This window comes from Giraffa tippelskirchi, chromosome 3 (genome assembly GCF_054371585.1).
Source record: "Giraffa tippelskirchi isolate mGirTip1 chromosome 3, T2T-mGirTip1v1.2.pri, whole genome shotgun sequence".
NCBI classification, from domain to species: Eukaryota; Metazoa; Chordata; class Mammalia; order Artiodactyla; family Giraffidae; genus Giraffa; species Giraffa tippelskirchi.
This window is the reverse complement of record NC_137277.1, coordinates 12,923,796-12,949,460: the sequence shown is the minus strand read 5'-3', so window position 1 is coordinate 12,949,460 and position 25,665 is coordinate 12,923,796. Positions and strand designations below refer to the sequence as shown.

Here is a 25,665-nt window from a genome sequence, read left to right as displayed (position 1 = left end):
AGTTCACATGCCACCACTAAGAATTCTGCATGCCACAACAAAGACTTGGCACAGCGAAATAAATATTTTAAAAAATAAATGAAAGATTTTTTTTAAAAAAACCTATGAATGGGGGAAAAATGACTGAGTGGAAATATATCAAAGTTTAAGAGTAATTGTGCTCTTTTTTTTTTTTTTTAACTTTTCTGTGCTCTCCACTTTTTCTCCAAAGCACAAATAATTCATGACGAAAAGAAATCCCTGGAGCCTGATAAAGCAGCCTGAACTGGGAAACACTTCCTGGCTATTGTAACTGAGACCCCCAACTCCTGTCTCTCTTTCACTGACTGCCCTGTGCCCAGCTCTCCCAGCAGAAAGGAACACAGGGAAGGACTAGCAGTGCTGCTGTGGGGCTGAGCCTTTGTCTCGTCTGCTCTGTGAGACGTTTAATTCTCAAGCACAGTGCTTGGTACACAGTGATAGCCCCTGCTCACCACAACTAGAGAAAACCTGCATGCAGCAATGAAGACCAAGCACAGCTAAAAATAAACAAATATTTTTTAAAAAGACATTAAAAAACATTCTCATACCTGTCTCCAGACACCTTCATGTCCTCACAATCAGCTTCTAAAGAGTTAATCTTAGGCCGAGTATGGGTTTCAGAACTTTTCTGATGGGTAATTTGTTGAATACCACCCCTCGCTGTAATTATTTCAAAGTTTCCTGATGGAATGCCCCTGGCTCTTAGGGTGTGAGCCTGCCTGCTCTTATATCACTGACCAGGAGATGGCAGCAGAGGAGCATGCAATATTCAACACTGCAGGAAAAGAGAGGCACAAAACCTCCCACCCTCCAGTCTAACTTCAGAGGGTTCTCTCTTCTGGTTCTGCAGCGGTGCCCCTGCTCACTGCCAGGCACCCACCCCCACACCACATCCCCCTGGGGATGGCTGGGCATCCTCATTCCAAGGGGAGAGGATGACTCCACTTCTGGGAGCTCATCCAGAAGGAATTGTAAGCTGATTTGGGAAGGATGATATTTGGAAGTGTGCCAAGTACTGTCCTGGAAACTTTCCCTTTGAAACCTGGGCATCAGGTAATGAGATAACATGTGTACCTAGCCTGTCATTAGTGCTTAGCATATGTTAGCTATGTGCACACATACCTCACCTCATTTAATCCTTATGACAAACCCACAGTGTAAGTCTTTGCAGCCCGTTTCACAGATGAGGCTATCAAGGCACAGAGAGGGCAGCCTCCGTGGTCCAGCATCACAGCCAAGTGAACATCGGTGCTGAGCTTTGACTCCGAGTCTCAATGACTCAGAGCCCAGCTGTGTCCTCCTGTGCTAGCCAAGGAGATGCTTCATGGTGAACCAAACCCTTATACACGCAATTACTTCTCAAAGAGAATGGAGGTGGAATCTCCTGGGGGGCACAGGGCAAAGGCATGGGTAGACGCAGGGTTTTCCTAGTGGAGGCGTATGTTTCAGGTCAGGGTGTGCTGAGAGGAGCGGTGTTGAGAATGGGAGCTGATCCCTGCTGCTGGGCTAGGAGATAGAAGACCAGAGCTGTGTTCTATTTCTGCTGTCCCATTGCTGTGTGACATTGGGCAGTTCCTGGGCGTTCCTTCCCTCATCTGTGGAATAGAGCATCTCTCAGTCTTTGCTGGTTCTCACTGTCAAGAGAAGCCAGAAGCTCCAGCACCAAACTTCTCATTAACTAAAAAAATCCCTAGGCTGTGACTGTTCGTTCTTTCTGGGTAGCCTGCGCACAGCACAGCCCCTGAGCAGGGACTGGCCACCTGGAGCCCTGGACATGGCTCAGGAGTTCATTCTTGCTCTGGTCCTATCTTAACTTTTAAAAAATGAGTTAATTTATTTATGACTGCCCTGGGTCTTCATTGCTGCACGTGGGCTTTCTCTAGTTGCAGCGAGCAGGGGCTACTCTTCGTTGCGGGGTGCAGGCTTCTCATTGCAGTGGCTTCTCTTGTTGTGGAGCACAGGCTCTAGGGCATACGGGCTTCAGTAGTAGTGGCACATGTGCTTAGTCACTCCACAGCATGTAGGATCTTCCTGGACCAGGGATCAAACCTGTGTCCCCTGCATTGGCAGATGGTCTCTTAACCACTGGACCACCAGGGAAGTCCCTTTAATATGTTTTTTGTTTGCTTTTGCGGGATCTTAGTTCCTGGACTGGGAGTCAAACCTGGGCCCTCAACAGTGAAAGTATGGATTCCTAACTATTGGACTGCCAGGGAATTCCCCCTATTTTAGGTTTCACCTGTCACAGGTTGGGCTCTGCAGATGCTGAGATGGTGTTCAGAGTGCAAAAGGAAAAGAGGAGGAGCCAGGTGAGGGCAGAAGAGCCATCAGACTGGGGTGCAGGCCTGCCTGCTGCCTCTCTGCCAGCCCAGGGGGAAATGGTCAGGCCCTAGTCCTGCTGTCTTGATCTATCATTATCTGCCTGAGGGTGCAGAATGGATGTGTGTGCATGTTTATGTGCACGTACCCATGTGCGTGTGTGCGTGTGTGTGAGTGTGTGTGAGTGTATGGTAACATGTGCAGCATCCTGTGTCCCTCAGGTACTCAGGTGGGAGCTGCCGGCTCTGGGCACCTCTTGACAGGTGACAGCTTGGTCCAGCCACTGGATTCAACCCAATCCCTGGGAAGCGGGCTGGCAAAGGGAAGCAGAGCCTGCAGCTAAAAGAGGATCCTGGCCCTGGGGTCAGGGCAGGAGCATGGGGTGCAGCAGCCCCGAAAGGTTTCCGGAGCCCAGGCTCAGCCCCTGCCCTGGAGGGTTTAACACTTGCCACAGTGCCCCAAGGTAGGTAGTGTCATTCTCCCCATTTTATAGACAAAATGTTCTCTAAATAGTTGCCTCTGTTGGGTGAAAACAGTGAGAACACAATCAGGCTCATTCTTCCCCAAATCTGTTTGGATAGCCAGAGTGGGGGTGGAGCTGGGGGGCTTCTGTCCTCAGACCCTCCCCTTGAGAATCTTCTCCTTGGAGGCAGGCATCACCCTGCTGCAGGGAGCTCCGAACCAGCATCCTCAGAGCCGCCCTGACTGCAAGTTCCCGGTACAGAGGAGCTCTCTTGCCCTCTTCCCCGCCCAGTCTAGGTGGTGAAAGGGACCAAGTGCCCTCAGCTCTGCCAGCCCTTCCCCTTGGGCAGGTCCAGTGATGCAGACCACCCTTGGCAGGTCCAGTGACGCAGGTCAGCAGTGGGGAGGCAGCCTTGGCTGGGGGGGGAGCCAGAGCCTGTGGAGGCCCCTCTGTCCAGGCCAGATGGTCACTGACTCCAGCGGGAGGGGCTGCCAACACCTCCGGTTAGTGTCCTGGCCCGTGTTCCTCGCTCTGCCCTTGTCCAGACCCGGCCTTCAGGTGCTGTTTGCCAAGGGGCTGTGCTTCCTTCCCAGTGAGTGGGGCTTTATGTGAGATGCCCTTTACCTGCACCCCCCACCTGCCTGGCCCTCTTCCTCTCCACCCCCGGGGTGCAACCAGATCCCTTAGGGTCTCATCACCACCCTGCCCGAGGCCCTGCAGGACCCCAAGAAGGCGGCCTGGGGTCTTCTTCATGGTGTTCATGTGTGTCTGCTAAGTTGTGTCCACCTCGCTGCAACCCCATAGACTGAGGCTTTCCAGGCTCCTCTGTCCATGGGATTCTCCAGGCAGGAAGTGGAGTGGGTTGCCATTTCCTCCTTCAGGAGATCCTCCTGATCCAAGGATAGAACCTGCATCTCCTGCACCTCCTGCACTGGCAGGATTCTTCTTCACCACTGTGCCACCTCTTGACGCTGGATCAACTCATTCATTCATTTGTTACAACAGCTTTAAGAATTAAGTGAAGTGGGTTGAGAACAGACCCATCTTGGCTCACACTCTTGTGGCTGAGGAAGGAGATGGTCTGGATGACAACCTGGACTGTGATGGGTGAGGATTCCCAGGAGGGCTGCCTCACTTGCACACATTCACTTCATTGTCTGGGTCAAAACTGCAGGCAGTGGCCAGGCTTTGCCCAGGATTCACTGATTCACCCATTGAATGATTCATTCATTCATTCATTCCTCCAACAAACATAAATCAAGCACCTGCTACATACCAGGCCCTGTTCCACACAGATGAATAAGACAGAAGGCCCCTGCCCTCACCAAGTTGATGTGACTAGGGGAGACAAGAAAACTAATGAACCGGGTATAGCGTGATGTGATTAGGGCCGGTGGATGCTTTAGGAAAGGTCATCAGGGATCTCCCTAGTGATCCAATGGCTAAGACTGTGAGCTCCTAATGCAGGGGACCTGAGTTCGATTCCTGGTCAGGGAACTAGATTCCACATGTTGCAACTAAGACCCAGCACAGCTGGATAAATAAATAAATATTAAAAAAATTTTTTTTTTTAAAAAAAAGTCATCAGGAAGGCCTCCCTGAGGCTGGGGCTGGGGCCTCCCTGAGGACAAGAAACTGGTCAGACCCGATTCTGGGGGTGGGAGGAGTAGAAAGTTGCATGTAGAGGACCCAGCAGGTGGGAAGGCCCTGGGGAGAGAAGGAAGATGTGTGTGGTGGGGGCTGGCGTGTGCACCCTGGTGGTGGTCAGGGCAGGCACGCTGGGTGTGGAGGGGAGGAAATTGGCACCAGAACTCAAAGGCTTGTAGGAGGTGGATTTGACTCTTTCAGATCCTTTCACAAAAGGGCATAATATAAACAGAGTTAACATTCTCATCGCTCTCCCTACATGCACTGCATTAGTGCTGTTAGGTAAGCCAATGCAGTCAGACTGCCCCCAAACCATGGTAGGTCCTATTATTATCCCATTCAACAGGTGAAGAAACCAAGGCACCAGGAGGTTAAATCACTTGCTCAGTGACACAGGACAGATCAGTGGTGGAGCTGGAATTACTGGTAGGCTGCTGGCTCCCGAACTTTAACCAGTCTTTTCCCACCCTACCCTTCCCACATAGACTCCTCCACAAGACTTCCCTCACCTCAGAGTTTGTTTCCTCTGCTTAAGCAACATATAAACATACTCTAAAGCTTAAGGAATTGTGGGGTCCTCAAGAGGTCATCTTGTCCATGCCCCTGCCTCCAGATAGACATGGTATTATAAGTCTCATGTTGGGGATGAGACTCCTAGGCTCCAAAGGGGTTAAGAGACTGGTTCATTATCCAAGGTCAGTGAAGGAAGTGTGGGAACTAGAGCCGTGGTCTCCTAAATTCTTTCACTCCGGTTCCAACCTCTCCATCCCCGTTTTGAGATGATTCTCAAGTTGTTTCTTATCTGTTCTCCATCTCCCACCCTTCCCTCAGCTGGACAGCAGACTCCCTCTGTGCCCACCAACAGGGTGGGGTACACAGCAGGTGCATACTTGATGTCTGTGACTGCAACAGGTGGATGACAGCAGGCACACACTGGGTGTGATGTGGCTGTCCAGGATGCTTATAGAGCAAGGATGCTTAGCAGGAAGGGTGGATGTGCCCTGACGCTGGAAGGCTGCTTAGAAATGTTTCATCTGGGCTTCAGCATTTCTGTCTGGGGTGGGAAGGGTGACTCAGCTAGAGGAAACAGCATGTGCAAAGAGACAAGCAGAGGACGTGGCATAATCAAGGAACAGTAATGGTGTGACTGGACCTGAGCATGAGAAAAAGATGGGGCAATGAGGCTGGGGTTTGGCTGCAGGGACAGACAGATGTGGTCTGTCCCAAGGACCCTGCAGGCTCTACATGAACTGATTCCATGGTTGCTGCTTCCTTACAGTCCTAACAAACAAAGAGGCTCTGTGAGTAGACACAGAATATCTTTAATGCCCCAATTTATTTTTGTCACACGTGGCTTTGCTCTGTGATAGTCTAGAGGCACACGTCCCAGGGTTCCTGGTTCACAAGGGAGCTTGGGTCGACATGCTCTTCTTTACCTTAAGGCCCTTCCTCTTGTGGAGGCCCGTCCAGGGCAGGCTGGCCTCGTGGGCCTGGGCCTGGGCCTGGTCGTGGCCCAGCTCCAAGGGCGGCGGCCTCAGTGGTATCAGCATGGCCATTGGCATCAGTGGTAAGAGCTCCTCTGAGACCCCAGAAGGGGTACTCGACAGGTCATCGGGCTCCAGGTTGGCATCGCTCCAGCCCTCGGAGCTGTCACTGTGGCCTTCTGGACTGGTGGCTTCATCCTCAGATATGGTGACAGTCTCAGCTGTGCCTTCCCCGAGGCTGCTATCTAAGTCTCCTGCCAGGGAGGAGATGGTGGCCCCCTCGAGCTCGCAGGCTCTATGGATGTCTGCTGCGTGCGACTGCTTCTGCTCAGAACCAGCTGAAGGGGTACCGCAGAGCCCTGGCACCGGCCGGGTGAGGGTCTTGGCCCTCACCTGGCCTGTCCAGAAGAGGGTGAGCTCTTGGCGGCAGGCGGCCACGGCCAGGCTGGTGAGCAGGGTGCTGGACACCAGGTAGAGCAGGGCGGGCTGGCCCATCTGCATGAGGGCCATGGCGAAGAAGGTGACCAGCAGGCCCACAGCATAGGCCGCTGTGCAGGCCACGAAGTAGACGTGCCGCGAGCGGATCTGCACGTCAAAGCGGTGACAGTAGGCCACCAGGAAGCCGGGGACCACGATGTCACCGAAGCCGAGGATGGAGAAGGGCTGGTCACACAGGGTCAAGGCCGAGAAGCTCAGCCGGGGCACCTTGAGGACCATGGGCAGCCTCTCATGGCTCAAGGAATCTGCCGGGCCCGAGGCCACCCCAACCATGATGCTCTCGCCGGTCCTGGTGAGAAAGGGTGTGATGAAGACGAAGAACACATCGAAGACTAACAGGGCCACCAGGAAGGAGGCGCAGCTCTTGAGGGTGGGCAGGCGCATGCGCCGCAGGACGAAGAGGCAGTAGGCCACGCCCAGTGTGTCCTGCAAGAGCCACGCCCAGCAGTCCTCGTTCCGGTAGGCGACCCAGAGGACGGTCACCACCAGGCACAGGCCGGCCGACAGCAGCAGGGGCAGCTGCAGACAGGCCCGGCGGCCGGGCAGGAGCCACTGGTCCCGCCACACGGGCAGGTGGCGCACCACGGGCAGCAGGCAGCTGTAGAGGCCGGTGCCCGCGCCCAGCCCGAAGATGGCGATCATGATATAGACAAAGCAGTCGTAGAAGAAATAGAGCAGCAGCATGATGGAGCAGGACATGGTGACCACCGCGCCCGTCATGGCCGGCGTGAAGTCCACCGGCGCGTCCTCGTCATCTTCTTCGGGCCCCCGCCAGGCCGCCAGGGCTCCCTGCGGAGGGTGACCGCCGGGCCCCCCGCCCCCTCGCGCCCGGCGCCGCTGCAGCCGGTCAGCCTCAGTCACGCCGGCCCAGTAGCCGCCCACGGCCACGGTGCCCACGGCCAGGAGGAAGATGACCACCATGTTGTAGTCGAGGATGGGCTCTGGGGGGGCGTACAAGGCCACGTGGACCCCGTTGCCCCCGTGGGTGTGGCTGAGGATGTCCAGCATGTCGGTGTAGCGGAGCACGGCCACGGGGATGGTGAGGTCTGGGAGGGGCTTGCGGGGGTCCTGGGCCGCCGGGGTGAGATCTGAGCACTGTTGGCCGCTGGCCCGGCTCACGATGAGCAGCCCGTGGGCGCCTCGGCCCTGAGCCAGCCAGCCCTTGTCGTAGAAGCTGCAGTTGCCCCTCATGACCATGGCGGTGGTCCGGTGGAGGGGCTGCTGGCTGGCGGAGCCGTCAGGGTGGGCCTGGTGGGAGGAGTCCTGGCCTGGGCACCAGGGTGCGCCCGTGCCATCGTGCAGGGGCAGGAGTGGGGCGTGCTGCAGGTCTCGGGGTAGGGTGATGTAGTCGGAGCGGAAGAGGATGCAGTAGTCCTTGCTCCAGTTGTCCGACACAACGTGGACCATGCCGTACTCCCCCTGGGCTGCTGTGCTGGCCAGGAGGAAGAGGAGAAGGAAAAAGAGGAGGAAACCCAGGCGTGCCATCCTCCTCAGGCACCTACCGCTGCGTCCCAGTGTGGCAGCTGCCCACGGCCCCCTGACCCCTCCCAGGGCTGGGTGTGGCCCTCTGTCACAGAGCAGCTGCTTGGCTGACAGTCCAGGAAACCAGGGCCACACCTACCTAGTCACAAAGCTGGGCAGCCTCTGGGGATCCTGTCCCCCAGCCCTGCCTCCAGGTGGAGAGGTCATCTGCCTAGGAGGAGCTGGACCAGGTCATTTGAAACAAGAGGTGGGGGGATGGGCTTGAGGATCCCAGACAGGATTCCGGACCAACCTTACCCTTTACAGACCCGGCAGGTGCCTGGCCCTCTCTGCCTATTTCTCTAACTGCAAAGAAATGAGGACATTAGACCAGACAGTTTCCTGGGCCCCTGGGATCCCTGACCTCAGCGATGTTGTACATTTTTATCGAGCTCTTCCTGAGTGCTAGGTACTTTTTCTGCAATTACAGCCTCCTGCAAGGGGGTATTACTATATCCATCCAGCACAAGGCTGTGAGCCCTCCTTCAAATGATGCCCCTTTGCACAGGTGCATGACCGGAACTTCGTTCTCAGACTGACCAGGATTTAGAAAAGGCCACGTGGCCATTTCTCGCCATTGGAAATGAGCAGAAATGAAGTGAGTCCCTCAGGAACCTGGACAGAGACCATGGGGCTCCTTGTCCATCTCTCTTTTTCTCACAAGTCAGTCATAGACAGGCCATTGTCTGTGGAGAGAGGGGCGATGTCCTAAGAGATGGGGAGAAAGGGAGTGAAGGAACCAGGTCCCTGGATGCTTGCGTGGAGTATGGGATGCTCATCGTGGACTGTTAACATACATTATCTTCCTTAAGCCACAGGCTTCTTGTGAGTCTGTTACAGCAGCTTTGTTGTTGTTCAGTCAATAAGTGGTGTGTGACTCTTTACGACCTCGGGGACTGCAATGCACTAGCCTTCCCTGTCCTTCACTATCTCCTGGAGTTTGCTCAAACTCATGTCCATGGAGTCAGTGATGCCATCCAACCATCTCATCCTCTGTTGCTCCCCTCTCCTCCTGCCCTCAATCTTTCCCAGCATCAAGGGTCTTTCCCAATGAATTGGCTCTTTGCATCAGGTGGCTAAAGTATTGGAGCTTCAGCTTCAGCATCAGTCCTTCCAGTGTAAGGGTTGATTTCCTTGAAGATTGACTGGTTTGATCTCCTTGCTGTCCAAGGGACTCCCAAGAGACTTCTCCAACACCACAGTTTGGCTTAACCTTACCCAAATACATACACTTCATGGATGAGTACACTGAGTCTCAGAGAAGCCCATCCCATGGGCCCTAATCCTAGCCCCCAGATCCAGCTCTCACTCTGGACACACGTTGCTTAGGTGTTGCCCTGTCCTGGGAACTGCCCGGGGTCAGCCTGCCTCCCTGACTGCTTGACTGCAGCTCTAATCTCTGCCCCAAGGCCTCCCCCACTGCCCATTTTTGACCTTCAGGTCCTACCTCCAAGGACAGCGCCACCACCACATCCAGGAGACCATAGGCCCATCCTTAACATGTCGTGATCACAACTCAGATCTTCTTTTTTCTGGTTTTTTTTTTTTGGCCACGCCTTGTGGCTTCTGGGATATTAGTTCCCCAACCAAGGATTGAACCCATACCTGTGACAGTGGAACTGCTGAGTCCCAACCACTGGACCACCAGGGAATTCCCAAGCCTTACTTTCTTCATTCCCTGGAGGAGGGGATGGTAACCCACTCCAGTATTCTTGCCTGGAGAATCCCCTGGACAGAGGAGTCTGGTGGGCTACAGTCCATAGGGTCGCAAAAAGTGGGACACAACTGAAGCGACTTGGCAGGCACCCACCTTGTGAACTCCACATCAATGAGACGGCAAATCTCCAACACCCAGCTTTGGATGCTTTGAAGTGGAGAGTGAGATTAAGGGGCCTTTGCCAAGAGGTTGATGAGTAGAACCTTGTAGACTTGACAGTCCCCTCCCACCCAGTTGGTCTCACCCACACCTGACTTGACAGGTGTCAGATATTCTGTATGATTCAGATTGTGTCTTTCAAAGCATCAACCGCATTTTTGTAAGAAATAACAACCCTGCTTGTTTGTGCATTTCTGTTTCATCCATTCATATAACATTTAATTAGATTACAAATAGTAATTACAACGACAAATTAACTGTCAGAAACACTTTAGGGAACAGAGACAACTGACTGGTGAGCAGATCCCCAGCCAGTGAGGGTGAAATGTCAGGGCCAGTGGAGGAAGATGCCAGCTCCCCCTGCCTGGGCTCCCATTGCAGAGAGAGGACGTGTGTATCAGTCAGGGGCTGTTAGGGAAGGGACGGTCAGCTTGTGTAGTTCTTATGAGAGTGGAGCAGTGTCTAGACTGGGTTCACCTCTCTGCATCTGAGCACCCAGATGCTTGGTACAGCAGGGCTGATAATAGAAATCTCTCTGAAGCCCCCCACCCCAGCCCGCCCTCCCCACCCCAGCTACTGATGTTCAGCTAGACTCCACCTCAGGTAGAGTCCTGGGTCTTATAAAACCGAATACTAAAATGCCTCCTGGGCATAGCTATTATAAAAATAACAAAACAGATAATAGGAAGTTTTGGGGACTTGCCTGGTGGTCCAGTGGTTGAAACTCCACGCTTCCACTGCAGGAGGTGCAGTTTCAGTCCTTGACTAAGGATCAAGGTCTGTGCAGAGCAGCCAAAAAATAAATAAATAAGTAAAATAAAAAGTAATTTAAAAACGGGAAAAAAAACAGATTTTGGCATGGATGTGGAGAAATTAGGATTCTCGTACGTTGCTGGTGGTGATATTGTAAATGGTACAGCTGCTGTAGAAGACATTTGGTGGTTCCATGGCAGGTTATAAACAGAAATTTATCACATGACCCAGCAGTTCCATTCCTGGGCATATACCCCAAAGAACGGAAAACAGCTATTCAAACAAAAAAATTGTTCTTGAATGTTTGTAGCAGCACTCTTCACAATGACTTGGAGTAGATGAAAAGAACCCAGACGTCCTTCAGCTGATGGATGGCTAGAGAAAGTATGGTCCCCCGTAAGATGGAGCATCATTCTACCCTACAAAGGAATGAAGTTCTGATTGCGCTACGATGTAGACAGATCTTGAGAACATTAAGCAAGGGAAAGAAGTCAGACACAAAAGGACAAATCCTGCACTATTCCACTTTTATGAAATACCCAGAACAGGCAAATCATCAAGACAGAAAGCAGGTGGTGGTGGCTGGAGGGAAGGAGAGTTGAGGGTCTGGGGTTTCATCAGAGTGATGAAAAAGTTCTGGAGCTAGAGTGACGATGGTTGTACAGTGTCACGAGTGTATTTAATATGCTGAATTGTACAGTTGGTTGAATTGGTAAGTTTGACGTTGTGTGTATTTTACCGTAATTTGATTTTTATTTATTTATTTTTAACTTATTTGTTTTTGGGGGCTGCGCTGGGTCTTCGTTGCTGCATGCGGGCTACTCTCTAGTTGCGGTGTGCGGGCTTCTCATTGCAATGGCTTCTCTTGTTGAGGAGCCTGGGCTGTAGGGTAGTTGCAGGCTTCAGTAGTTGTGGCTCACAGGCTTAGTTGCTCCTTGGCAGATGGAATCTTCCTGGACCAGGAATCGAACCCATGTTCCCTGCATTGGCAGGCGGATTCTTAACCACTGGACCACCAGGGAAGTCCCTCAGTTTTCTAAAGAACAAAACAAGGAGCAACTTCAGTCCCCTCCAGGAGCACTGTGCTCAGGACAGGCCTTGTTGTACCTGTCCTGGAGTTCATCAGACCAACATGTGCCCCGATTTGGGGTTCAGAAAATGCCCCCCAAAACCCCAAACAGAGGCTGCTCCTGCCTCCCGCTCCGCCATCTACCCCTGGGCTCCTGGTGGCCTGGGATCAAAAGAATTCTCTGGACTCATTTCCTCCTAGGCTCTTGCCAGGACCCAACTCATCGAGGCTTTTGGGTGTCTTGTCTAATTGTTGCTTCCCCAGATCCCCCATCTTGCCCCCCAGCCCCGATGCCAGCCCCCAGTCCTGGATTGGCTCCTCTCCATGGCCACTTGGTGCCCCTACAGCCCCCTGCAGGAGGCCCTGGTAGGCGCAGTCACATGAATGACTGATGCCCACTCCCCAGCCTGTGTTTCTGCTTCAATACTTTGCAGCACCCTCCCTCCCCATGCGCCCCAGATTTCACCCCTTTCCTTGAGGGCATCCTCCTGGTCTCTAGCTTCTGGTCCCTCTCGGCTGCCTCCCTTTAACTATGGCCTGGACTCTCAGGGTCGCCGCCCAGGGCAGGCTGGGACAATGTCCCTGCCTTCTGTCTGGGGACTTAGGTGGTGCCTGGAGTTATTTCCAAATGATGATCATTGGTGTTTCCAGTACACCGAGAGCTCTGAGAAATATACTTGGTCCAGGCCTCTCTTGACCTGAGTCTGCCCAGCAGGATCTGCAGGGGTTGTGGGAAAATGGAAGGAAAGGAATAAGAGGTGATGCTCTGAAATGAAATGGAGCAGGGACAGGGCTGGGGACTCGGCGAGGGTGGGCAGGTTCAGAGAGAGGGCCACGGGAGGCCCATGGCTTTACAGGCACAAACTCCTGCATCCAGCTTCGTCTCTGAACCCTGTTTGTCCACAAATTGGAGAAACTGGGGAATTTCCTTATTAGAGGATTGGCAGGAGCAGTGGGGCAGGGAGGGGAACTCCACAAGAAATTCTGCTCTGTAGGGTTTAAACACCACGGGGGCCGAGTGAGGCCGGCCGGGGTTCACATCTAGCTAGGCTACTGCAGGGTGCTCCCAGGCACTTCTCTTAACCTCTCTGGGCATCACTTCCCCCATCTGTTAAATGGGGATAACAGGTCTTGCCTCATAGGGTGGTATGAAGGGTAGATGAGATCGGTGTGTAGGGGGCTTAGCAGAGGGGCTCAGGGTGAGCACTCAGTGATGGTACTGCTGATAGAGAAATGCAGGGAGTACCCCTTCTGTTTGAACCAAAGGTGGGAAGGTGAGCTTGAAGTTGGGGGGCTGCATGAGATGAGCTTGAGGGACCCCCAAGCTGCAGGTCAGTGGCACCCTCACATGGGACCCTCAGAGGCTTCTGGTGGACGTGGGCTGTACTGTTTGCAGTTAAGCATCATTTTAAGGAGTGGAGGGGTGCAGGATGTTGGGAAGGTAGGGAAGGAGTTGCTGGATGTAGAGAACCCTCGTGGCTCTCACTCAGTTGGGCTCAGCAGCCCGACACTGGCTGGGCCATCTTTGGGCCAGGCTGGTATTTGCCTAGGACTTCTCCCCCATCAGACAGTCTGAAACCTCAAGTACTCCTCGCCGTCCCCTCCCCCCAGAGCTGCTTTATCAGTCCTGGCCTCCCTAAACCCAAGCCCAGTGACTCCAGTTAACTGACAGGGAGGAAGGAAACCTGGATTTGGAGAAGACCTTTGATCTCAGGAGTCCACTTGGCCTCAGTTTTCTCAGCAGGAAAATGGGATGATTCCATTTTCTGTGAATGTTATAAAGGATTTTGTGGATTGCAAAGCAATCTACAAATGCCCACAATTAATTATCATCTGAATTCTAAAACCTCCCTTCCTCCTTGATCTGCACCCTCTGCCCTCTTCAGGTTCCGGGGTGTCTGTTGGGGTCCCAGTCTGTGTCCTATTAACAGCAGCAGGGGGCTGAACAGGCCTGGAGGGGAAGCCGGGGATCCCAAAGCAGGGGCTGTACTGTTGCACTCAGGGAGGTGGGGAGAAAACCCAAACCCCACAGGGTGGTTTTTCCTCCACTGGTGATCTGAGCCCGTGAGGGAGGGTCTCAAGGAGAAAAGGGCTCAGATGGGGGCAATTTGAGGGAACTGCAGCCTCTGGGTGTGGCATGGAGAAAAATTCTTCCCAGTTTCATAGAGGGGCCTGTCCCGCAGTGACCCCCCACCCTGCAGCTGCCCGGCCCCTTCCCACAGTGTGGTGATGTGCATGTCTCTCGGCCATCACACCTCCTACAGCCCCAAGGGACCTCCCTTCCTACCCACGCACAAGCCAAAGCTCCGAACAGAATGACCCTCAGAAACCCCATTGAGGGGCTTGCCTTGAGCCCACCTCTGGAGCCCACGGAAGGGTTAAACACTGCACACCTGCCTCTGGCAGTTCTTTGCAGCCCAGATGTTCTCAGCTGTGCCCCAGCAGCCCCTCGGCCCTTTACAGTCTCTGGACAAGAGGGATCTTGAGGTCATCTGGGCCAGCCCCCTGCCTGCCCAGGGACCCCCCGCAGCTTCTGTGATGACTGCCAGCCTCGTTTGGATGTCCTCCCATGACCTTCCAGCGTTGGCAGCTCTAAACTTTGCAGCCACTTGCCTCTCCACCTCACAAAGGGCTGAGTGCACAGCAGGTGTGTGAATGGCTCCCATCAGCTAAAACAGCCAGGAGGGGCACTTCCTGGTGGTTCAGTTGCTAAGACTCTTCCGGTCCCAATGCAGGAAGCCCAGGTTCAATCCCTGGTCAGGGAACTAGATCCCACATGCTGCACCTAAGGATCCCACATGCCACAATGAAGAGCAGAGATCCTGAGTGCCACCACTAAGACCCAGTGTATAAATAAATAATAAATATTATTATAAGACCCAAATAAATAAATACTAAATATTAAAAAACAGCTAGGAGGACAAGCAGGAAAGGGGGCACTGCCCCAGCTTGGTCCCCTGAAGATCCCTTGCCTATAAACTCCCCTCACAGTCCTCTAGCCCCTCTCGGGCTCCTCTGCCCTTGGACTCTCCCCTGACTCCACATCTCAACACTGTTTAAGTAAAGCCTTGCTTTCTCACTCTCCTTCGTTGGGTGGAAGGCAGCACTGAGAAAGATGCCTCCTGTGGGCCTCCTCTGTAGCCGTTTGAGATTCAGCCGTAAACTCTGGTCCTTCTTTTGGGGGACTCTTTATGGGGTCCCCCCCCCCCGCTGCTCTGGAAGCTGTCAACCTGTCTCCATCCTGGTGTCCCCTGGTCCTCTTCTCATAGCCTCCTCTGATCAGCTGGTCCTCCCAACTGTCTCCTTAAGGGGACAGTGCCTGGGGAGTCGTCAGAGCAGGGTACCCCACTAGGCTTCAGAGACACCCTGGCTCCTCCCTCCGGGAGCGGCCAGACCCTCACGCACTGGAGCCCCTCTCCCCTAGCAGACGCTTCCAGGCTCCCAGCACCACGGTCATCTGTCCTGGTGTCCTGACGCCACGCACCTGTGTGCACATGTGTGGGTGTCCCTGATTGTGTGCATGCATGTGCGCGCACACACACACACCCTTGCGTGGCCCTGTTTCCGGGTCAGAGACTCAGAGGCAAGGCCCAAGCCTGAGAGTGGTGGGTGGAGTTTCCGTGTCCCAACCACCTCCTGTCCTGAGGACGCGGCTCATGCCGTGCCCAGCTCGCTCCTGGCCTCCGCAGGAGGTGGTGGAACTACTGCCCCCGGAGGCTGGTGGATAAACTTCCCTGGCCCCTCAGGTGGGATGATGCAGGTGTGGGTCCCACCCGGCTCCCCCAGCTTCCGCAGCAGGACTGAGCTACCGTCGAGTGTGGTGGTGGGCATGTGCACCCCTGCCCTGGAGTTGGTTCTCGAAGCCTTGTCTCCCGGTCTGCTTCTGGGGTTTCATGCTAAGACAGCATTCAAGCCTGTACAGCCTCCCCTGCTTCTTAACTCCTTCCTGTTTCCAGCCCAGCTCCTCCCCTGGGGCTGGGACACAAGGCTGCCTGGTCCCACTGCCTCACCTTTGCTCAGGCTGCAGCCTGCTTGCAGTGTCCCCCGTCTGCACGGTTTGCCCACAGTCCTTCTCCCTACAATTCACCCTCTCACGAGAGCTGCCCTTATTACCTGGGCCCCACAGACCCACGCCCTTCTCCTAAGTCCTCTCCTAGCCTCAGGGGCCCCCTAGGGTCCCATCCCTGGCAGATGTGTGGGTGCTATTGGTGCCCCAGCCACACAGTGGCCCCAAAGGCTGAAAGTAGCCTCTGTTTCTTTGGGATGCCCTCCCAAGCCAGCCCTGGCACACACAAGGCCTTCACAAGTGCTGGTTGAAAGATAAATATTATAATTTACACCAGCCACCCCCATCTCCCAGCCCCAGACCCCCAAAGTCCTGCTCTGGCTGTCCAGTCCCTCTGGACGGGGCTGGCTCCTCACCTGGGGTGTAAGTGGCCAGCTGGCTGGTGCTCTGGGGAACTCGGGACAGGGAGGGGCCCAGAGCCCCACCCCCTTCTATTTTGGCTTAGCTAGTGATGCCGCCCCAGAGGTCATCCAAGGGCCGCAGGACCCCTTTGGCCAGCAGAGGGGTTGGGTCCCAGAGGCCGGGTCACTGAAGCCAGCAGGCTGGGTGGCCCCAGCATTCTCTGCCCCCTTCAAAGGGAGGCTGGCTTTGGCGGGGTCACACACTGGCTTCTGGTCAAGGATACTCCGTCACCCTACCACGTCCCCATCATCTCACAAAAGGGGGACACCTGGGGCAGGAGGCTAAGGAGGGGGAGCCTGTGTGGGCTGAGCAGCAGTAAAGGTCCAAGGGTGTGAGGCAGCGAGGCAGGGCGTTTCTGGTGGCAGGGCCACGGGGTCAGATGACCGTCTGGTGTTTGGGAGGATGTCGGTGATGCAGCCTGATGTCTGAAGATGCCATCTGATGATTTCTAACAATGTCTCCAGGGCTTCTGACAACAGAGCCTTGGTTCCCAGTGGTGCTGTTAAGCTCTGCTAAGGCCTGGAGGCATCCTCATGGTGGCTCAGATGCTGTGACGAGAGTTTCCCATGATGCCCGTGGGGCAGCAAATGGCCCCCTACAGTCTCTGAGGACATCCTGGGGTCTCCAGTGGGCTGTCCTCTTGTGCTCTGGAGGGACTCGTGTGCAGCTTTGGATCTCCCACTGTCCAGCTCCCACTCTGCATTTCCAGTCCATTTTCCAGGGAGGATGGGGGCAAAGAGAAGCCAGAGGCCCTGGGCCCAGCCCAGTCCTATAGGCTATTTTCCATTCATCTTGTGGCCCCGACTGCTGCCATAGGCCTGGAACTTCTGCTCAGCTGGGGGATGGGGAGGGCCTCCCAGGCTCTCAGCGCCAGCTGAGCCTGGGGGTAGAGGGTATGGGAGGGAGCTGGTCCCTTCCACAGACAGGGTGGCCAGCTAAACCTGGCGACCATCTCCCCAGCCATAGATCTCAGGGGCTGGTCCGTGGCCCTCCAGCTCACACTGCTGTGGACTGCTTGATGCTGTGAAAGCTGACACGGGTTGGGGAGGTGGGGATGGACATGGCGCGAGCCACGCGGGCACGGATTGAGTGCTTGTCCTGCCACCGGTGCCACCTCTTCCGGATAGCAGAGCGGACCTGTGGGTACAGAGCAGAACACGGGGTCTGCGCACGGGGTCTGAGCCCGGGTTTAGAACCCCTGCTCCCACCCCCACAAGCAGCTATCCAGGAGGCCACCTTGGAGGGGCAGCATTGACATCATCACCATCGTTGATTTGCGTATTTGTTAGGACAGTTTTCTCAAGCATTATGAGGAAAAGGTGCCTTTTTCGAATCCACCCAAAGGTGCCATATGGCCTTTGCCATGAAGAACCTCTACCCTCAACCCACACACATCTGCCTTCAACCTCCTGCCCTAGGGCTCAGCTTCTTGGTTTTCAACAACCCATTTCACAGACTCATGGAGGAGACTGGAGTCCCAGCTTCTGACCTCCCACACCCACTGCCAAGAAGCGGGCTCATTACTGCAGCAGCTGAGTGGCAAGTGGCAGGGGACCCTCCTGGAACTCCCAACAATATCCCTGTAGCGGCTGGGAGCCGGGAGGAGGGAGCTGGGAGGAGAGAACCAGGAGGACGGCTGGGAGGACAGAGTCGGAGTGTGACAGGCAGGAGGCGGCTACAGGCAGTCTCTGGTCCCAGCAGGCCTCCTGCCACCCTGAGCTCTGGGGCCCGGGTCCTTACCTCGCTGTTGAGGAAGCAGTAGAACACAGACACGAAGAAACCCTGGGTGGGGGGGGAGGCGGGTCAAGGGACTGGGGCGGGCGTGGCCCCAGCCATTCTGTCCCCCACCTCCCGCCCTTCCAGGCCCTTGCCTGGGAGACTCCCCACCCAAAGAGGGGCAGGGGACAGGCAGGGGGACAGGCCGGGGCTGGAAGGCTGGGTGGGGTGGGGGAGGGGTGGGTACCTGGAAAGATTCCAGGAAGGAGTTGAAGTAGATGAAGACCACCCGGGAGACCTCGTCCTCCCCGGGGTTCACGAAGAACAGCATGTACGTGATGCCCAGGAGGGGGAGCAGCACCAGAGTGGCCTTCACAGCCTTCCTGAGGGTGAGGGGTGGGAAGGAGGCCCAGAGTCACTGCCCATCCCAGGAAGGAACTGGAGCCTGCCACTTGGTGAACAGGACTGGGTCTGGGGGAGGGTTGTAGCAGATCCGTGGAATGTCTGAGACAGGGGTGGACCTGGGGTTTCAGGAGGGACTCTCAGGCCTGGGGGGAAACCCTGGGTCAGAGGTGGGGTCTCTGAAGCCCCCCCATGGCTGGGGGAGGCAGGTCTGGTTACCTGTACTGAATGGTCTCAGACGTGGTGGATGCCCGGAGTTTGGTCATGAGGATGCGGACGATGTTGAAAAGGAAGATGAAATTGATCTGTAATTTGACATACAGTGGGATGGCCTTGGCATGGTGTGTGTAAGATGCTGGTGGGATGGTGGGGGACAGGACAGGGACTCAGCTGTCCTGGGTCTGGCCTCTGCCACCCTGCTGCTCTCCCTCTATCTGCTTGAGCCCAGCACATTCCTGGCTCTGTGCCCCCCACCTCTAGGCAGAGGGAAACTTTCAGTCCACTGTAAGTACTGCTTGCCTTCCCCACTGAGCCCCACCTCTCCTGCCCTCCTCCCAGGTTCTTACCAGCAGAACCAAGATCATGGGGCCCTGGTAGATGTAGTCAGTGTACACCCCAGGCCTTTTGCCAAACCAGCACCTAGAAGGCCACAGAAATAAGAAGAGAAGGGTCATCTGGATCCAGTTCAGTAGCATGAGGGAGAAGCAGCCCTGGGCCAGGGAGGAACTGGGGCCAGAAGCCAGGATCTGGGTGCCCCAATTCTAACCCTGGCAGAAGGTCAAAATCCCACCACCATGCCTCAGTTATTCCATCTGCAGAATGGACAGCATCCTTTGAGATGTAAAGCTGGAATCGGGCACTATGGCAGGGAGGGGGATTGTGGAAAAGACCACTGAATAGAATAGGCATGGGCGCAACACACACGGTCCCCACTGTAGCTCTGGTGCATGCCCACAAGGGGGGGCCTTGCCCTGCACCTGTCATGTAGATCACCCCTCCATCAGTAGCTAACACCCGCTACGAGAGGCAGAACTGCTTTGCATGTTCTTGGTGTCACCTCCAGCAAGATCTCGGGAGGTCTGGGGAGTGGGTTGACGTGGGGCACATTGGAAAGTCCTAGGTCCTTGTGCAGAGATGCTACACTCTCATCACGAGAGTCCACAGTAGCTAGAAATCATGATGCTTCCATAAACAGGAAACTGAAACCTCTTGACTTTTTCGAGGTTGGAGACAAGCTCAAGTTTTCAAAAGGACCAAGGGCAAACTGTCCTGGGGCCAGGTCCAGTCCCTGGCCCTGGGGTCCGCAGGTTCTCTCAGGTCTCCCACCTGCATCCCTTCTGATGCAGTGCCAGTATCGTACCACAAGGTGGAGCTCCAGAGACGCTCAGACAGCCTTTCCTCCAAGCTCAGCCATCCTTTTGGCTCCAAGATGCGCCCAGATGCACACACTGGGCAGCTTTTTGAAACCCGTCCTTTCTTCCCTGTACTCACCTGCACACCTGCAGGCACAGGATTTACAATGCTCCTGCTCTGGGACCCAGGTCGCCATCCTGGGAATGACTGCCAGGCCCCTAGTTCTGTCTGTCAGCTGCCCTGACGCCCAGCCCAGGCCCCCACCCTACCAGTTACACAAATACAAAGAGAGGCACAGCCGGGCTGGGCTGGAGTCAGGAAGGATCACCTTGATAAATGTGGATATAATCTTCCAGGCTCCTTGTCAGGGTTGGACAGGAACAGCCACGGTGATGGAGGCAGCCTGGAACCCCAGTCAGACAGTGGGTTCCTGAGGACACTTTGACAAAGAAGATTCTGGCACATCCCCTGGCCTTCTCTGTCCACTTTTTCTGCCTCTCTCTTATAGTGGTTCTTAAGTTTAGCTTCATATTAGAATCACCTGGGCAGGTTTGAAAACTCCTGGTGCCCAGATCACACTTCAGACCAATGACATCTAACTCTCTGCAGGGCAAGACTGGCCATCAGTACTTTTTAAAGCTTCCCAGGTGATTCTACTGTGAGCCAAGGCTGAAAACCACGGCACCAGAAGTGAAGTTTTCAGGGGCAACTGGGAACACCTGCTTCTATTTAAATACAGCTCCTCAGGACTTGAAAGATGGAAGGAGTCTCTGAGATTGGATCAGTTTCTATTAAATCCACGGAACATTTTGCTAAAACATGTCTTTATTAATAGAAAACATTTATACACATTTCCTATGTGCCAGACTCTATTCTAACTGCTTGATATATATAAACTCATGTCATTCCCCTAACAACTCTTTGAGGGAAGGCACTATTATGAGGATGCCCATTTTGCAGATGAGAAAACTGAGGCACATTATAGGAACTACCCTAAGGTCATAAAGCTACCTAATGATGGAGTGACAATTCATAACCTGCGTGGTTTGCCTCCAGGGACTTCCAGTAACCTTTAGTCTGTTCTGTTTGTCATGAAAGCCTGAGACAGATAAAGAGCCTCGACCCACCTGTCCAGCCCCACTTCAGGCAGAGCATTGCTAGGGATCCACAGATTGAGTCTGACCCCCGGGAGCCTCCCCACGTGGATGAAGAAACTGTGGCTCTGATGGGGAAGGTGACATAGCTGAAGGTCCCTGGGGAGGGTCAGGCATAGCTGGGCTGGGAACCTGGGCCTTGGGGCTTAGGGGGCCCTGAGGGCAGTGAAGAGGAGGTGACTTACTTCTCATTGTCGTAGTACAGCTTCCCAATGGCCCAGGCCACAATGATGGGGAAAGGCACACCTGGGGGAGAGACCAATGTCACAGGACCTGTCAGTGGAGTCTGGGGGATGCAGATCCGGAAGCCCCCAGGGCAGCTCGGGGCCCAGAGGTGGGCAGGGGTCCCACAGGTACTCACTGGCTCATCACGCCTCCTTTGAAATGTTCCCACTGTCCCCATCCCCAAGTAGGGACAGAGAGCTGTGTGCACACCCCACCACCCTCACCTGGCTTGGGTTTCAGCCCCCAGCGAGCTGGCCCAGGCCTGGGTTGGGGGAAGATGGCCCGGTCGGGGCAGGAGGCTGGCCCGCTCACCCCAGCCGATGCAGATAAACATCCACTTGCGCAGCCGGTCCGTGGAGTACGTGAGCACGATGGCCGTGTGCAGGTAGCAGCCCTCGCCAAACATCCAGAAGAAGTTGGTCACGTGGAAGTAGTTGTAGGCGGCTGTCACCAGCCTGCACCAGCCCTGCCGCCCACCCCATCAGAGGTGACGATTAACTGAGGGGGCGGGGATGCAAGGAAGCAGCAGCCCCCCCCAGGCCTGGGGCCTCCTCCGGGCAGGATGGGGGCACCCCTGGGATCCACTCTGGCACTATAGGCTCCAAGGCCTGGTACCCGTCCCTGCTCCGCCAGGGCCGCCCCCACCCAGACCCTTCCTCTGACCCTGGGCCTGCCCCCCCAGGACACACCACGTTGCTCTGATGGACTTCGGGGCTCATGGTGAGCTGGACCACGAACCATGTGGCATTGCGCAGGATGAAGGCTGAGATGAGGTTCCAGTGGATGATGTTTCTCAGGCACCGGATGCTCCTGGGGGCAGCAGAGGCGGGTGGGTGACAGGAGGCAGAGGAGGAGGGAGAAGATGAGGGACCGGCCGCCAGCATCGCTCCAGCCCAGATGTATGGAGGGGAAGCTGAGGCTCCGAGCAGGGGCGGCTGGCTAAGTCACACTGGGAGGTGGCAGCAGGGGCTCTCCTGACATCACAGGTCCCTTCCTAATTGTGGCCTGCCCAGACCTAAGCAGGGGCTTCCCTTGTGGCTCAGCTGGTCAAGAATCCACCCGCAAGGCGGGAGACCTGGATTCGATCCCTGGGTTGGAAAGATCCCCTGGAGAAGGGAAAGGCTACCTTCCCTTCACTCCAGTTTTCTGGCCTGGAGAAGTCCATGGACTGTAGTCCATGGGGTCACAAAGAGTCAGACATGACTGAGCCACTTTCACTTCACTTCACTTCACCTCAGACCTAAGCTCTGGGACAGAGCTTGCCACACGGCCAGCGCTGAGGGGACCAGGGGCTGCTTGCCAACTGGGAATGCCCTTCTTCCATGGTCATCCCTCTCTCCCTGTAGCTCCAGGTTTGAGGCTCAGCCTCCAGTGAGATGCCTCCCTCCCAGCTTTCCTGATGCTCAGCCCCGTTCTCACCCCCCATTCCTGGCACAGACCCGGCCGGTGCTACCACCTGCATCCTTGGCAGTCATGCTGGGCCCAGGCAGGTTCTAACCCAAAGAGGGGGCTCCACCTTCCTGGTCGGCCAAATGCCTGCAGCAGTCCGGACTGAGTGTGGGTAACACCAGGCTTGCCTGGGCTTTGGCCAACCCCCTTCCCCTCCAGTGACCCCAGTCACTGGCAGGGGTACAGAAGTGACCCTACCAGATGCTCCAAGAGGCCTGGGACATCTGTATTTGTCACCTTGTCCCATGAAGTGAGGGGACAGGACTCTCCTTTCCTGGCAGCCCCCACCCCAAACTGCCTCTGGTTGTCTTACTTCTCCGCCCCGCTCAAGGCCCAGGGGGCAGTGCCAGGGCCTCCTCACCTGAGCCGCAGAAAGAGGACAAAGGCCACCAGGAGGGCCACCAGGGAGATGCAGTGGCCCAGGTAGTTGATGATGACAGCGACGTGGTAGTGCACCTTGCTCTTCTTCTGAGATAAGAGAGAGGGGAGTGGCAGAGGTGAGACCCCTGCACCGTTATACCCCTCACCCTCTGGCTGTGCCAGTACGGCCACCCCCCGCCCCCCGGTGCCCGTGATGACAACAGTTAGCCCTTCTTGAGACTGCTACGCATCAGGCATGGCCCTAGAGGAGTGCCATCCCATCTGAGTCTGTGTCTATCTGTCTGTCCCCAAATCCCATGGTCTGTGTGCTGCTCTGGGCTGTGGGGAAAATATCAGTTAATGTGAATCTCCACCTAACAGAGGGTTCCCCACTCCGCACAAACGTGCGTGCACAGATCACAGCTGCGTTCTCACACTCACGTTTCCATTCAGTCCAAACACTTGTGGGTGCAGACCCCAACCCGCTAGGACTTCTCTCCTCCCATTTCGGAGTTGAGTCACCATCTTCTCTATCACCCCTAACCCCCTCCCACTGCAATTAAAGCCCGCTCCTATCAGCAACCAGCGGGGAAGACAGTCGCTGTGGATTAGCATCCACAGAATCATTTGAAACCTTAAAAAAACATCTCTAGGCTCCATAACTTGCTTCCTGGGTTGGCCCCAGAGATCTGCTCCAAGTCACTGGGGTCCTCTCTCAGGACTAAAACGAAGTCCCCAATGTTATTACTTAATTCATTTCATTTACACCACAGTCCCCTTTCCAATTGACGTACACTCCCTGTGCGTTGAAGCCTTCCTGTTTACAGAATATTTTCATATCTGTCATTCTGTCAAACCCTCAGGGCAACGCCGGAGAAGAACTGGTAAGAGGTCTATATGTTATTTTGCAGAAAAACAGGCCTAGAAATACATGGACTTGTTCAAAGTCTCTCAACTTCAAACCACCTCTCACCTTCGTGCACAGATTGGCAAGGTGCTGAGGCAGCAAACGGGTGCCCAACCATGATTCGGGTCCCCAGCGGTGGCCCTCAGTGTCCAGTGTCTGCACACTCCTGATCCTGTGAGAGCAAAGGCCCCTTTCACCCTTTTCTAGGTCCCAAGAGGAAAGAGGCTAGAAACCAGAGCCTGGCACACAGCGGAGCCCAGGAACGGTGTGTCGCGTGCAGGAAGGGAAAAAAAGGATGTTGGAAAGTGAAAGTCGCTCAGTTGTGTCCAACTCTTTGCAACCCCAAGGACTATACAGCCCATGGAATTTTCCAGGCCAGAATACTGGAGTGGGTAGCCTTTCCCTTCTCCAGGGGATCTTCCCAACACAGGGATCGAACCCAGGTCTCCCACATTGTAGGCAGATTCTTTACCACCTTTCTGGAGAGGGGTTCCCTGTTAACCTCTCCTTCCCTCACCCTTCCCAGGTTCTGGGGTGGGACCTGGGCATTATGAGGCATAGAAACCAGCAAATACTGAGAAAAAGATGAACTCAAAGGAGGATTTCTTCACCCTTTCAAAGCCACCAGAGCTCCTCCTCGCTCTCCCTGGACCCTCTTGTTGGAATTCCAGAATCCATGGGCATCAGAGCTGGTCCCAAGGAATCAAGTCCAGCTGTACCCATTTTCCAGATGAGGAGACTGAGGCCCAAACTCCCCTCCACCCACCCAAGGGCAAGGGTACCTCTGCAGCAAGATACCTAGCAGGCATCTGAGAAGGGGTAAAGCCCTCCCTTCCCTGCTCTCCCCAGGCCCTTCTGCACTGAAGGAGCGCCCTCACCAAAGAAGGGGCTGGGCAGCTCTGTTCTAGGAGCTGGTTTTCCTGGAAGAGGTTTTCAGGAACAAGACAGAAGATCACATTACCAGCTCAGGCCCTGAAGGGCTGAGACCCATCAAGGTGAAAATGGATGGGAGTGGGCAGAGGGTATCCATTGCCATCATATAAATGCGCATCGGGCAGGGAGGCGCATCTCCGAGTGCCTGAAGGTAGATGCCAAATCCAGAGACTCCAGCAGATATGCACATATCCAGGCTGTCTGGAACTGATATTTAATTTCCTTTTATTAAATTTTCCATAAATCCATGCTGCGAAGCCCCTGGGTAAAGACAGCGTCTGCGGAGCCCAGTAAGGGGTGGTGCCTCTGCTTCATGTACCACCAGGGGAAGGGGGCAACCATGTACAGGGAGGCCCTTCACTGCCCCCCAGAGCAGGCTGGGCCAGAGTGCTTTGGCCTAGGGTGGGATGTGTCATTTATCAGTCACCTACTGCATACTGGGCACCATGCCAGGGCCTTTACAGACGTCATTGCTTTTCCTTCTCACAACTGCCCTGAGATTGTTCTGTCCCCATTTTTCCAGTTGAAGAGGGTGCATAATTGGCAAGGCCACTGAGCCAGCATCAGCATCCAGGTTTCCCTGGCCTTACAGACCCTCCTTTCTGTCCCCGCAGTGTGTTCCTTGGGGGATAAGCGTGGACTGCACACAGAACCACTCTCTTCATCCTGGACTCTGAATTCTTGGGGAGCTTCTACGGGGAGGTTGGGGGCTCATGAGGGGTTTTCTCCACTGAGGCTGGAAGGGGGAGAATTGGGCCAAACCATCCGGATGCCACCTCTGCCTGACTCCTGGAGCTGGGCCAAGGAGGGCCCAGGCTGGGTTTGAGTCCTGCTTCCCACCTGCCACATCAGCCTAATGTGATGTGAGAAACAGCAAGGCAATGGGGGTGGGGGATGGGGATACAGTGCAGAGGGAGCCTGAGAAGACAGCTGGAGAGATGACAGGATCACCCTGAAAGATTACCAGCATCACCAGCAAAGATGGCCAGCATCACTGGGAGAAATGGCCAGCCATTCCCAAGAGCTAGTCAGTGATACCCCGAGAGG

The 25,665-nt window shown here is 55.1% G+C and overlaps 2 protein-coding genes and 2 long non-coding RNA genes across 8 annotated transcripts in view; 1 reads left to right on the top strand and 3 right to left on the bottom strand.

Moving 5' to 3' along the window:
- Positions 1 to 5,767: 5,767 nt before the first annotated feature.
- On the bottom strand, positions 5,768 to 7,945 carry SPPL2C (signal peptide peptidase like 2C). 2 transcript variants are annotated; one of them, XM_081576451.1, is made up of 2 exons: positions 7,239 to 7,945; positions 5,768 to 7,190 (listed from the first exon to the last, which is right to left on the bottom strand). In XM_081576451.1, the coding sequence occupies exons 1-2, from the start codon at positions 7,915 to 7,917 to the stop codon at positions 5,851 to 5,853; spliced, it is 2,019 nt and encodes a 672-aa protein (XP_081432577.1). In that variant the 5' UTR covers positions 7,918 to 7,945; the 3' UTR covers positions 5,768 to 5,850. The 2 variants fall into 2 exon arrangements, with proteins under 2 accessions (XP_081432577.1, XP_081432576.1); XM_081576450.1 differs by having other exon boundaries at positions 5,768 to 7,945.
- Positions 7,946 to 8,106: 161 nt separating this feature from the next.
- Positions 8,107 to 8,762, top strand: LOC145541080 (uncharacterized). Its single transcript, XR_014078765.1, has 2 exons — positions 8,107 to 8,144; positions 8,462 to 8,762. It is a non-coding gene; the product is annotated as an uncharacterized LOC145541080 (long non-coding RNA).
- A 2,520-nt stretch (positions 8,763 to 11,282) lies between these two features.
- Positions 11,283 to 14,125, bottom strand: LOC145541079 (uncharacterized). Its single transcript, XR_014078764.1, has 2 exons — positions 14,045 to 14,125; positions 11,283 to 11,618 (listed from the first exon to the last, which is right to left on the bottom strand). It is a non-coding gene; the product is annotated as an uncharacterized LOC145541079 (long non-coding RNA).
- A 1,839-nt stretch (positions 14,126 to 15,964) lies between these two features.
- Positions 15,965 to 25,665, bottom strand: part of CRHR1 (corticotropin releasing hormone receptor 1) — a 61,271-nt gene continuing 51,570 nt past the window's right edge. For 2 of the 4 annotated variants that reach the window (XM_081576445.1, XM_081576448.1), the window contains 9 exons: positions 22,780 to 22,886; positions 21,659 to 21,779; positions 21,282 to 21,435; positions 20,930 to 20,990; positions 18,804 to 18,876; positions 18,457 to 18,542; positions 18,083 to 18,218; positions 17,860 to 17,901; positions 15,965 to 17,256 (listed from right to left, as the gene is read on the bottom strand). In XM_081576445.1, coding sequence (XP_081432571.1) covers positions 17,116 to 17,256; positions 17,860 to 17,901; positions 18,083 to 18,218; positions 18,457 to 18,542; positions 18,804 to 18,876; positions 20,930 to 20,990; positions 21,282 to 21,435; positions 21,659 to 21,779; positions 22,780 to 22,886 — 921 coding nt within the window. In that variant the 3' untranslated portion in view covers positions 15,965 to 17,115. Of the gene's footprint in view, positions 17,257 to 17,859; positions 17,902 to 18,082; positions 18,219 to 18,456; positions 18,543 to 18,803; positions 18,877 to 20,929; positions 20,991 to 21,281; positions 21,436 to 21,658; positions 21,780 to 22,779; positions 22,887 to 23,751; positions 23,852 to 25,665 lie in introns of those variants that run through there. The other 2 variants (XM_081576449.1, XM_081576447.1) reach the window with 2 other exon arrangements.